Source organism: Danio aesculapii, chromosome 15 (assembly GCF_903798145.1).
Source record: "Danio aesculapii chromosome 15, fDanAes4.1, whole genome shotgun sequence".
NCBI classification, from domain to species: Eukaryota; Metazoa; Chordata; class Actinopteri; order Cypriniformes; family Danionidae; genus Danio; species Danio aesculapii.
Window position 1 is genome coordinate 29,400,579 of NC_079449.1, and position 14,064 is coordinate 29,414,642.

Sequence of the window (14,064 nt, forward strand, 5' to 3'; positions counted from 1 at the left end):
TAATTCTGACTTCAGCTGTGTGTGTGTGTGTGTGTGTGTATATATATATTTTGTTGTAGAGATGCTATTGGTTAAATGCCTTTCTTCTATTTAGAATGTACAGCAATGATCCAAAACCTTTATTGCCAGTCATATTCTGGTAAAGTGAATATTGATGAACATGTCTTAGTCCTGACAAGACCATATATTACAATCTACAAATTATGCATTAGAAAAAGTCTCCCACTGAGGCACTTTTATTTATTTTTTGTTTACATGCCTGCCGGGTATTTTAACTTGATGTTCTATTTGTATTTGTATATATTTAGAAACCTCCCAGAAGTACTTGTGGAAACCATGTTTTTTTTTTTTTTTTTTGAGTGGATTTCAAAAGAACTGTATATGAAGTATACAGGTGCTGGCCATATAATTAGAATATCTTCCAATAACCTGGGCTTTCATAACACCTTTTTTATTTATTTATTTATTGAATTATTTTACCAGGAGTGTTCCATTGAGGTACAATATCCCTTCTACCAGAGAGTCCTGTTCAAGGCAGGCAGCATAGGACAAAGTTACAAAAAAAAAAATTACAAAAATACTTGTCACAACACATAGACACACACAAAAATAGTATAAACCATAATCAATTGTTAAAACATGTGCACTGTTTTAAATTGACAGTGTTTTTAAATATTTTTAAATATAGCGATAGATGGAACAGACTACATATGTAGTATATCTTGAAGCTCATTTCATACATTTGGAGCATACTTAGAGAATGCAGATCGACCTAAAAATGGCATCTTAAGTAAGAGCATATCTTCTGATCTGGTATTGTAAGTATTTGAACAGTACTGTAACAAATTAGATATATACTCTGGTCATTTACCAACTAAAGCTTTAAAAATGTAAACTAAAATATGTTGATTTCTCCTTAACTGTAATGAGGTCCATTCTGTCATTTTATATAAATTACAGTGATGTGTGCTTGCACTTGAACCAGTGACAAATCTTAAGGCACTATGATAAACAATATCCAATTTTTTAAAAACATTCAGAGGTGTGTGCCTAGAGTATAAAGTATATAACTGTAATCCAATACTGAAAGAAATGTACTCTCAACTAAACACAACTCAGACTCACCTGAGTAGTGCCACAGACTGATCAACTCCATGCTATGCTGCATTGATGCAGTAATTGAGGCAAAAAGAGCTCCAACTAAGTACTTTTCATGTCCATGCTTTTCAGTTTGTCAAGATTTCTAACAATCCTTTGTATTGGTCTTAAGTAATATTAAAATTTTCTGACATACTGAATTTTGGGTTTTTATTAGTTGTCATCAAAATCATAAAAATTATCAGAAATCAACACTTGAAATATATCAGTCTGTGTGGAATAATTATTTAAAAGAAAAGTTTCCCCCAAAATAAAAATGTACTCACTATCTATTCCCCTTAAAGTGATTCTAAACTGTTATGAGTTTCATTCTTTCTTTAAATAAACGAAGATATTTTGACGAAAGCTGAAAACCTGTAACCATTGACTTCAATAGTAGGAAAAACAAATACCATGGATGTCAATAGTTACAGGTTTCCTCAGCAGGAAAAAAAGTTGTTGAACTCTGAACTCATTTTTACAGGTGGAAGAGGAGACACTGGGACTCTACGATCTGCTAAAAGTGAAGAATCTCTGTCCTCTTCACATAACTTTGAGGGTAAATATCATATTTCATCTTTTTTTTTACATTTCCGTACTTAAAAGTACTGTAATATTTCATATAACTTGCAAAACATCTCTAATTCCTAAATCATAACTCTTAAATTTGCACTCAGAAATACAGTATCACATCTAACTCTGAGTAATGCATGTTTGCTGTCATATCTTTGTTGGTGAGGTTTAATAGAAAATACACATTTACTATGGTACAACAGTTTATTCCAGTGACTTGTCAGCCAGTTTCTACTGTATATTCATCCATTGGCTGATCTCTGTTGTTCTTTCTCAGGTGGATCAAATATTTACCGTCCACGTAGGCCGCTTTCCACCAGTGATGCTTTATCAATCTCCTTCAATGAAGAGCTTCTAGACAGCAGACTGACTGGAGACTCTCGCTCTAGTCTCAAAGACCATAGGAAAGACACTTCTTCTTCTTCTTGTGTGCCAGCTCTCATATCTCCACCCCATCCTTCAGCAGATGCTGAGTTCATAGGTATATCCTCCTTAGACATAGACCCATTGGCATTTCAGTCAGCACGGTTGGTTGAGCACGAAAATAAGAAAAAAGGCAGTCGCAAGAAGGCAGGAGGCAAAACCAATGAGTTAGAGCCTTCCAACAAAGTCACAAGTCCTTCACAACCTCCTGATCTCATTCCACTGCGTGCAGAAGATGCAAAACACAGACCCTCTGAACTGCCACTCCTTTCCACTAATCCGGATGTGGGCTTCTCTAAGACTAGCCAAGTGGGCACTTCAAGGAGTTCAGTACCAAAAAGCAGTACTGTTTCCTGTCCTTCTGACATTGCGTCCCTTATGAAAAAGCCCAGTGTGTCTACGAAAGCTGGTGAAGGCCATCGGCGATCTGCGAGCTTCTGCAAAACTGAAAGTAAATCTGCAGATGTAAAGCAGCACAGAAGAACAGACTCAGGTCAGCAACCTTGCACAAACTTTCATTCATCTAAATAATCAAATGATACAGATATTTATATAAAGGCACATATGCTCAGCTACTAGTGTCATGCATATAAATGGCTCAACCTAACACTTACACTAATTATTTTGTTTACTTCCTCAACACTTAATTGAATGTGCTAAACAGTTAATTGCAAAAGATAATCAGACAATTATTAGTTATGTCTTTTTATAGTCCTGAGGTTATACTTTGTTTAATTGGATTTCGCAAAGTAAAATTAAATTAAAAACAGTTCAACTGTTCAACAAAGTTAGTGAGACTAACATTTACACTGAATGAATAATAGAATAGAGATATGCTATATTCACACTTTATTTTAATGTACAATTCACACTATTAACAAACCATTAACTAAGACCTTCAGCTCATTATGGCTCGTTTCCACTGAGGGGTACAGTACGTTTCGGTGTGTTTTTATGGCCATTTCCACTGTCAAAAGGTACAAAAAAGCGAACCGTACTGTACAACTTTTTGGGTACCCTTTCGAAAGGGTACCTTGCACAACAAAAGGGTACCAAAAGGAGGAGCAAGACGCACAACTGAACGCTATTTGTTTACAGATACGTCACTAGCTCAAAGCGAGCGGTTTCACTTTCTCGCGTGCGCTCACCATGCATCTATATTTGAAATAACAAACCTTTTGAGCTCATGATAATAACATACGCTTGATTATTGAAGTGCTTCTGACATACAATCCTTTCAGAAATGGATAAATGCGAGAGTGACATGCGAAAAAACAAAGGAGAAGTCGGAAAAGACAAATGGAGCAAATTATTCTTTAAACTACCTACATGTAAAACATGAACAAACTGCCATGTTGAACTATTATTATTACCATTATTATGGACAATACGTCATCAAGATGGCGCCGAGCATGGCCGCCGTGTTGCGAGCTCCCAGCAAACTTTGTTGTGTTTTGTTTGTTTTACTTGTTTTTTTTGTCGTTTTTCTTGCTCTAAGCTTTTCACTCATCACAGCACACGTGATTTGATTTGATTTGATTTGATATTATGAACTCGGAATGACGGAATTACATTCAAAAAGAGATGCTGGTGAAGATTAAAGATACAGATGAGAGATTTCCTTGACTGTAGGCTATGTTGCGTGTAGTTTTTGAACCCAAATAAGGAGTAAATGTATGTTGTGTGTAGTTTTTCTGTAATTGGTAACATATCAGAGACTGTAAGGGGCTGTATGTGTTCATATATGTTGCATTTATATATTTTATATAATCTCAGTATACACAAGTATGTATGTGTATAAAGCATCTGTTTGGTGAGAAGTGCTTCTCATGTGATATGTGAAAGACCATTTGTACCCATTTAGCAGTGGAAAAGCAAGCTTGATAAAGGTGACCCGTATCGACTCTTACCGGACTATACTGTACTTCTCAGTAGAAACAGGCCTTTAAACTACTAATTAGCTGCTTCTATATCCTATAAGTTCTAAAAGCCATCATTTAAACTCACTCTTTTAAAAAGGTTCTGTCTCTCTTTTTAAAACTTTGTTGATTTTTGTCTTTCTCTGTCTAGGTGCAGTGACATTTGAATGCACGCCTGGTTTGGTGAGGTCTGTATCCCTCATAACTCCCCAGCCTTCAGTAAAAAGCGCTGCCCGTATGTTAGCTCTAGCGCTAGCCGAATCTGCTCAGCAGGCAACTCGACTCAGCAAACGTGGGAGCTCTGAACCTCCCACACCCATTTCTCCAATTCATCATACAAACCCACTCTTCACACTCCAGTTTCCTCCTCCCGTACAAACGTCTTCTGATAGAGAGGAGCGGTATGTGTCTAACAGGGCTTTCCCGGATCCATCAAGCACTATGTCTACTGAGAGCCACACTGATGCCGGCAGCCTACGCAGCACCTGCGCCTGTCATGGCAGTGAGAGCGGACTCAGCTTCTCTGATGGTTGTGATGCACCAGCTGGTGGCCAGTGCACCCATGTGCCCTCTCAGGGTTTCTCTCCTCGCACAGATCCAGAGATTCATCTGGTTCAAGAGACCCAAACAACTCTGAGAGATAATATCCGTCATGTTGGAGTTGGTACAGATGGAGGTGGAACAAGCTTTGATGCTGAGATGGAGGTACGTGGAAGTTTGCAGACAACACTCTCTGAAAGATACTCTTCCTTTGATAGTCATTCAGCCATTGATGCACTCCACAACAAGCAGGCTGCTAATGCTGCTAACTTCCGGGCCATATTGGCGGAAACAGCCATGCCTGCTTCAGTACACGAAGTTCTTCCACAAGCGTCAAGTACTCCACCGAGTATGTTGTATCAGTACAAACCCAGAGAGCAAAGGTCTGCTTACTCCCAACACTCCCAACAATGGTCCGGTCCGGATGGGCAAAGCACACCTTATTATCAGACTGATGATGGGCATCCACATCCTAGAGTTCTCTCAAGAAGCTACTGCAATACCCTTGCTCCACGATCCCTACATCAGTCCATTAAGTATAAAGGTCAACGGGAGGACTACTCCTCAGTCGGAGCCTATAGACATGGAGGACCAAGGTATCCACCATTGGATGGAGCTTCCGTCTACCCAACTATCCGCAGGGTGCGCTCTATGCACACTCCACCTGAGGACAAATTTTTCTTACTTCAACGGCAAGGAAGCCAAAGCAAACCTTACCAAAAACCACCACCATCAGACATCCAGCATGTGCGGCCTTACTTTGAAGATGGGAAAGTTCGGTATAGGTACAGCCCCTATTCAGAGGCTCGATACAATCAATACCGAGAGAACAGTGGGTACACTCTTTCTTACACACTCAACAAACTGCCTTCTCGCTCATCAAAGGTGATGGCCACTTCCGAAAACTACCACAAGCCTCTACGCAACCTCCCTTTGAACAATGAGTCCGACTTCATGACCAGAGATGCCGGTTTCCTGCCAAGAATGAAGGACCCTTCTTTCTACGAGGTTTTTAATTCTGGTTTATCTGATCGACATTTCAGTCAGTCCATTAGGCAGGGAAATGCAGCCAAGGAAAGGCCGTTGGGTCCGGTTGTGGCCCAGCCCCATCTTGTAAGATGCAATCGTCAGTGCCAAGAAACAATGCACACTAGGAGCAGGTCAAACTCTGGGAAGGAGATGCTGATTTCAACTGAAGGGGCTGATGGGAAATACAGGGTCACTATGGTATCCCATTACTCCCCAGAGCACCCACTTTCTGAGCCTGATATGCCTGTGCCCTCAAAGTCAGACAGGCATGACAGTGGGCAGGGAGCCAAATCGGCTCTTATAATGAAGCAGAGTCGATCCATGCACAACTATCCTCAACACAGGCTTGAGTCCACAGCACTGCCACACAATCTGACCTTGCATAAGGAATACAGCTGCCCTGACTTCAAACACACCGGGTCCAGTGATAGCTTCGGTGTCACACACCGCAACCAGGACAGGCTCATGTATAAGACTCTCAGCAATCCTAAAGAGGACTACCAGTACATTCGGGCAATGAGCAGAGAACCGCAGAGGTCTAAGAGATCGCAGAGTGTGAAAAATCGCAATCCACCTGGTCAAGCCAAAATGACTCTGGAGCGGGATCACAGACTGCCTTTCTCCTCCCATAGCAGGACAAGAACTCGTAGTATGTATGTGCCATCTCGCTCAGACTATTCTGAAAGCTATGTTTCAGTACATCCTAAAGTTCCTAAGAGTAGCCGAGCAAGTTCTGGTGTTTTCCCAAACTACGGCTGCATGCCGCTTTATAGTAACAGACTGTATTCCACAGCTGTGGGCCACACAGGATTTCACCAGACAGAGCTCAGACCTGAGATGCAAATTTATGCTGATTAAGAGATTTCTATATTTAAAAAAATAAAATACCAAAATAAATAAATAAATAAGAAATATATGACCTCTGCAGGGCAGTGGTTTTCTATTGTTAATCAGATAAAAAATAATAATATTTAAAAGATTTAAAATACTTTAATTGTTCACTGAATGGTGTCTTTCACTGTATGCGCTTCATACATACAGTTTCAAATGACTTAAGCAAACACTGCGTATTTGGGATATCACTTAAATTATAGTAATGGGTTACCGTGGCTTTATTGCTACTTTGATTTATTAAAGTGTGTTGTGTAAAATTTGTCATTTTGTTACTGTAATAGAGGTCAGAGGTTTCAAAGTGAACACAAGTATCATCTTTAATGAAAGAGAAAATGATCAGAGGCTTATACAGTAGGAGCCACTGCCTTGTGTTTTTGGGTGAGTGTAGTTTTTTATGTATGGCCATGACTGTGGAATAAAACGGTTATATATGTCAAAGACATCAGCATATACTGTATGATCTGACTTTAAAACTATGAAAGGTCATAGTCTCAGCCACTCCCCCTCCTCAGACATTATCCCCTATGCATTTTATAATCATGCACTTTATAGTTGGTCTGTGTTTTATGTAACAACAGGCACTTTAGACATGACCGTTTCACGTTTATTTTCTTTTTGTTCGATTTAAAAATGTGGGTGAGCACTCGTCTGAACCATTAGTTCAATTGAGTGGTAATCATTACATGATTACATAAGGAATAAATGCTTTTTTTAGTGTTTATCAAAATGTACTGTTCTCTTTTTTCAGATGATTATGATTTTTTTTTGTGTTCACGTTGCGTTACTCCCATTAAAGTTATTTATTCAAAATCATGACATGTACTCTCATACTTCTAATCATTGATTAGACTGTCATGTTTTGTTTCTTGTGACAAAAGCCTTGCAAAAATTTTTAGATTTATCACATTTTTAAAAAATGTACAAAGACTACAAGCTGTAGTTTGTTTTATTAGGCTGCCTTCTTGTTATACCAAACACCAGCTCCCTAAAGCATTTTAACGGTTGAAGTCAGTAAGCTATATTACTAACATATAGTCCTGTTATTGTTCCGTTTTAATGAATTTTTCAATACTTAATAGTAATGACAGCGGTTATTATATTTTATAGTCCCTGCAGGTGTTGAGAAGTGAACAGCAGAGGGCACTGCAGTACTGGAGGACACGATGGTGCTTCCTCACTGAAGCTTCCTCCATATGCGCTAACATGAGGGCACATCAAAGCTTCTGAGGCACTAGGTTTCTGATGCAATACAATTATTATTTCTGCAAGACGACGTTTATTGTATATTATACCCGGGATTTTGGTTTTAAGGTTTTGAACTGTCAGGTTGTTGGCATGAATGAAGCTAAGGTGGTGACATGCGGGACAACGATGCGTAGCGGATGCTATATTAGATACTAATTGTTTTCACTTTGTGCGTCAGTCACAGTTAATTCAATTCGCACAGGAACTTGGTTGTCTAGCCGTTCGCATTTATTACATATTTTGCTTCCACAAATAGCTGATAGTTTCTAAAGAAAGTGTTGATTTCAAACAAATATCACAAAAAAAGGTCTTTTTCAGAGGAGTAAAATATTAAATCCTAAATAAATAAAGGCTCTTGTATGAGGAGCACGAGATCCGATCTTTACATTCAACGTACACTTCCATCCAGCAGGCAGCTAGCAATTTTTGATGCTTCTGAAGGCTGAAGCCAAATAATTTATAGGAGTTTGGAACTGAAGAAAGGAGATTGCCAGCAGTATGGTGTGGAACACGTAATGGACCATGTTGTGTTACTCTGAAGTTGGCTGAGTGGAATTGTATTATATTTCAAGTTGGTTTCATTCGGGCTTGAGTTTGGAACTCAGGAGCATTTCACTAGGCTATAGAATAAAGATAATGTTGTAAATCATTTTTTTCTGTGATTCATAAAACCTCAGTGTATCGTCAGGAACCATTGGTATTAAAGGGATAGTTCACCTAAATTATGAAAGCTATCTCACTGTTTACTCACACTCGCTTTCAAACCTTTATGAGTTTCTACTTTTCTGTTTAAACACAAAATAAGTAATTAAAAAAAAATTTACAAATCTGTGACAACTGACTTTCATACTAGGAAATACGAATAGTAGGCCTGTGGTTGCATTAAAAAAAAAAAAATTTGGAGTTGAATAGAAAAAAGAAACTTAAACAAAGACTATAGAATCGACAAGACATGTCACTCGTACAGTTTTGAATGGGAAAAAGTGTAATGGTCAATATGGTGACCAAAGCTATGAAAACAAGAGCCAATCATCGATCGCTATAGAATGACATTTCTCCAGGGGAAATGCTCAGACCAGAAGTGTTCTTTTACAGCAGTTTGTTGGTCAATGTGATACTTAGGAAAAATATCCAAATAAAGTTTGAAATCTGTACTTTTAAATCAACCAACTACACTTGAAAACAAAAGTCTTTTGGTTTTGCAAACTGTATGAAACGAACGCGAGGTTCAGTCCATCCTGTCAAACACACATCACATTAGAGCAACTACTCGAACATCAACAAACTTATAAACAAAGAGTCTCTTTCATTTCTGGAGGAGATTCGCCATCAAGACCAAGTTGTGGATTACTTCAAAAGACCAGAGTGGTCTGACAAAGTATTATCCAGAGGATGATAATGGCTGCGTCCAAAATCGCCTACTACTCAGTAGGTATTTGAATTCAAATGTACTACTTAACTGTTCGAAAAGTACGCTCCATACAGTATGAATGTGGACGTACTACATCTGCCATTTTGTCATGATCACGTGACCTACACACATCAGTTGCGTTGATTCACTACCATTTATGAATTCTCTCACATGGGATAGCGCAGCATGCATTGAATGCGCACTTCAGAATCTCGCCGGAAGTAGTTAAGTCATCCTGGTACTTCTTGCACACTGTTTTTCTAATTCTATGAATTCGGACATACTACTCAGCTCGCAAACTGTTTTTAGCATACTGTATAGTTTGGAGAAATGCAATTTCAGATGCAGCCAATGTGTAAAATGCCCATAAATAAGGTTGGTGCTGTGATCTCGTTCCTTTCGAGTGCCCATGCGCATTAGCTCAGGCAACCTGAAAAGATGCCGATTTTGTTCGATTCAGACGCTTAGAAACTAAACTTATGAGACGGTTGTTGTTTGACTTTATTGGTGATTCTAAATATGTAATGTATGCGTAAGCTTGGCAAACAGTTTTGGAGAATTTGATGTTTCCCCATTCAGACAGAATACCCGATATTGTTTTTCCTGTATGCATTAACTTCCATAACCAAGTTCCACAGATTCATCTTTAATGTTCTGAAGCAAGAGGATTCACCTTCTGAACATCTTGCCTGGCTTTAGGGTGAGTAAACGAACAGCTAACTTACATTTATGAGTGAACCATCCTATAAGTAAACCACCAACTGCTATGATTTAAACCAAAGACTCTATTCACTTTCATTTTCTGGCCAAAGTAACTGTGTGGCATGGGCTAAAACACAGTCAACATCCTTTTTAAAATCACGTTACGCTGTTTGTGCGTCAAAGTGGCTAAGTGGCAATGATAAAGGCACTATTTAGAGCAGGAATGGACTAAATAACACTAAAGCATCACTATGCTGTACGAGTGCCACTAACAGCTGCAGAAATATGCTATTTGAGGGGATTTTAGAGCCAACAGCAGATGCCTAGACTAGAAACCCGCTGATATACTCTCATACTCAGTGTGCTAGAGCTCTGTGTGCAGGCTGTAGCCTCGACATACTGGGGTCAGAACTAACACAAATGCAATCTGGGAAGAAAACTGCAGTCAATCACAGATCAAAGGAAGTGCTTTGGTCAAATAAAGAGTGTTGCCCTTGGGTGACATGCTTACTTTTGCTTATACTGTAATCTTTACAGTGTACTGTAGAGTGTATTGGTATAAGGAAAAGCCTCTGCAATATAAATGTGGCACAATTTTAACTCAATTTTATGCTTTTATGAGCCGTTCAAAAAAATTGGGCAGTAGTAAAACATCCACCATAATAAAATTTAATGTTTTAGTGGCTAAACATGGGTACCTTTCAATTCTTTTTACTAGCATAATGATAGTTTGTGTGTCTACTTGCCTGCAGGCCAAATTTTGAGCTCATGGATCACCATGCTCATTTTGTTGGCAACAAAAAAGTTAAGCGACTGACTGTTATGAGTCTTTATCCTCAAGGACAAGCTTGACAACCGATTAGCTTGATTAACTTTATTAATTCAGTTGTCAGCCTCTGAAGAAAGCTAATCCAAAGTGTGCAGAGCCCAGTAGATCTCACCAGTATTCAAGCCGCAGTGGAGCTCAGTTTCATTTATTTTAGCTACAGGATGAATTGCACAGCATTTTAGCTCAATTTACATTTACTGATTGCAGATTGTTCATTAAAACACTCATTAGGCTTCACAACAATTGCATACATGCATTTGTTTTTACATTTATTGTTATGTTAGTGAATTTGGACTATTATAAATGACCAAAAGCATGCATAAGGTTTGTTATTAAAATAAAATCATCTCCATATAAAGGTTTTTCACACAACCCTTTATTTAAGCCTTTTGTCAATCTTCTAAAATGTAATGCCAAACCCAGACTCATTCTGATTATGAATATATATGAACATACATTTCTGGTGAGAGCAAAATACATCCCAGGAGCTATGTTTTTTGCAGTTTTTTTCGTGAATCCACCAGAGGCCACTGTGTACACTTTTTGAGACATCAAATTTCTCTTGTGATTGCCATTCGCGCCTGTTGTTCTCGCGTAATCCACCACGCTGTGTGCGCCTTTTCAGGTCTCAGATTTCTCACGAGTGCCATTCGCACCTGCTGATCCCTCTGCCTTGCCTAAACCCAACCAATAGTGTTTTAAAAACCACAGATTGACCCGCCCAACCACTTCCCCAAACCCCACCGACAGTGTTTTAAAAAGCAATCCAGAAAAAGAAAAGCCTCCAGATTTTTAGCACATTTTCAGATTTTACCACATTCTCACCCTATTATTTACTTGTTTATTTTAATTTTTAGCTTTTGTTTTTGTCTAACCTGCTCATTAGTCGTCCATACGGCGGTATGCGAGAAAAGGAACAGTGCTATACCTCCCCATAGCGTTCATTTTAAAGATGAAATGCAGCCATACGTACAAAATTCGGGATCTCCAGAGATGTATATAGGGGCTACGTTTTCAGAATGAGCCTGTGTTTGTTGTACCTGTCTCTGCGCTCTTGCCAGGTCCTCCAACAATGCCACACATGCCATCAAAACCAGTTCAAACACAATAAACATATTTCATGCATACCCAGATTGCAGATCTTTCATTAGCCAGTAGTACATATGCATATATCTGCATTGTAATTCAAAGAAACCTCACGGCTTGAATAAAATATGCTTCCGATAAACATTAGCATTGACTCAGATGTATCTGTATAAGAGGCTCAACTTCTGCTGCAGAAAACAACAACAAACCAAGACAGTTCCTCCACTTGTCACTTCTTTACACTTTTTGATTTCAGTCTTTCCTCAAAATGATGATGAACATTGTTTCTCATCAGACTCAAGTGAATTAAAATGGCTTTTATCACTAAATTGTAATTTCATGTCCACACAACATGCTCCTCAGTAAAGATCAGTCTTGCCAATCGTTTATTTGTGTTCTTACCAGCCTGATCTCATGAGAAAACGTAAGTATTTTACGTTTTGTCAGTTTAGTGGCTAATTCGTACGAATTTGTACGAGTTCAGTCGTACGAAATTGTACGATTTTAAAAAGGAGGCGTGGCACCTAACCCCACCCCTAAACCCAACCGTCATTGGGGGATGAGAAAATCGTACGAAAATGTACGAATTAGATTGTACGAATTCATACGAATTAGCCACTAAATCAAAAAGTTACGAATTGCCGTGAGAGTGTGTTGGTTCTTACAGTACTGTTGATGAACATTTGGTCACTGTAAGTAAGGCTGTATGGTATTGGAAAAACCTGATATTGCGATATTTTGTTTTTCTACTGTAAATATTGGAATATGAATACAGTTTCACAAGATAGTTTAAATAGCTCGGTTTTCTTGAGAGTCTAACAATATTTAGGTACAAAATTTAATAATCACTACGCAAACAAATGCTTTTCTTACTTTGCTTGGTCTTGTTTCTAGTTCAAATATCAGAACATTCTTAGAGCAAGTAAAAATATAGTTTAGATTTCACCATCAGAAGAAATAGCTGAACATTAGGAGTTTTTCCCTTAAAACAAGATAAATGATCTGCCAGTGGGGCAGATGAAATAATTTTGTTTTCACTTTGAAATGTAGATATTTGGAATAGAAACAACTTTGCATAAATCATATAAGTTCCATATAAATACACTGATTAAATACAATTCTGTACCTCCTGGTCAACTATTGTCACATCGCAAAGACATGCAATATTGGGCGTGAATTATTGCAAATGCACACACTGTGATATCGATGCTGAAACAAAATATTGTGCAGCCCTAACTGTGGGCTTTAAAAACCGGCTAGCCTTTTGAGGGCACTTAAATGAGTTCGTGACAAAAAAATTTCAAATATCTCATTTAAGTGTTTATACTTTGGTTCAGAAGATACATTAACTCATAAAATTTGCTTAAACACTTCTCTTTTATTCCTGTTAGAATGACTTTAAATGTGATCAAGCAGAGACCTCAACATTTAGGAAATTGTTGGCTCTAATTTTTATTGAAATGAATATATAATTTATATACTGTATAATTACAATCATGTTAAGGGTTAGTTGAAAATGAAAATTGTTAATAATTACTCACCCTCCTGTCATTCCAAACCTATGAAACCTTATTTTGTCTTCAGAATACAAATCAAGGTATTTTAGCTGAAATTTGGGAGCTGTCAGTGTCAGTATAGGGTGCGCTTTCATTAGCACTTCAAGGGAAGAGTGGCTCTAATAATGTTTGTTTGGTATTTATTCATTGGAATAAACCCCTTGAGATGTACCATCTCATTTTCAAGGGAGTCCCACAATCAATCACAATCACATAATAATATCACCATAAGACAAAACAAAACATAAAATTACACAACATCCAAAAAAACACACAAAAAAGGGGAAGTTTTATGCATACATACATATACATAGTACAAAAAGATATACAGATCAGTGAATCAAATCGTCACATAAATAATAACATCCTCAGGAAAAACAAGTACAGTCCAAAGTAAAAGATGACAGCAAAGTTTGCTTAAACACCTTTAATGATGCAATCGAATGATTGTTAGCACGTAAATTATTCCAATCTATTGGACCCTTAAACATACTGTAAAAGCTCTTTTACCAATCAAATTTTTTTAAACGAGAAACAAAAAAATTTATCTGAACAGATAGTATTACTTCATAATTTAGGGAAAAATACAAAATATTGTTGTAAATAATAAGGATACTTAAAATTATTACATTTTAAGAGCTGAGAGAGCTAAGAGACATCCTCCTGGACCAACAACAACACCATCCTGGGCCCACACATCATATTTATGTGATCATTTGG

The 14,064-nt window shown here is 37.9% G+C and overlaps 1 protein-coding gene across 2 annotated transcripts in view; it reads left to right on the forward strand.

The window, feature by feature from the left end:
* arhgap32a (Rho GTPase activating protein 32a) overlaps window positions 1–7,319 on the forward strand; it is a 57,947-nt gene extending 50,628 nt beyond the window's left edge. For both annotated transcript variants that reach the window (XM_056473830.1, XM_056473832.1), the window contains 3 exons: window positions 1,622–1,696; window positions 1,988–2,626; window positions 4,204–7,319. In XM_056473830.1, coding sequence (XP_056329805.1) covers window positions 1,622–1,696; window positions 1,988–2,626; window positions 4,204–6,479 — 2,990 coding nt within the window. In that variant the 3' untranslated portion in view covers window positions 6,480–7,319. The remainder of the gene's footprint in view (window positions 1–1,621; window positions 1,697–1,987; window positions 2,627–4,203) is intronic.
* The last annotated feature ends 6,745 nt before the right edge of the window (window positions 7,320–14,064 follow it).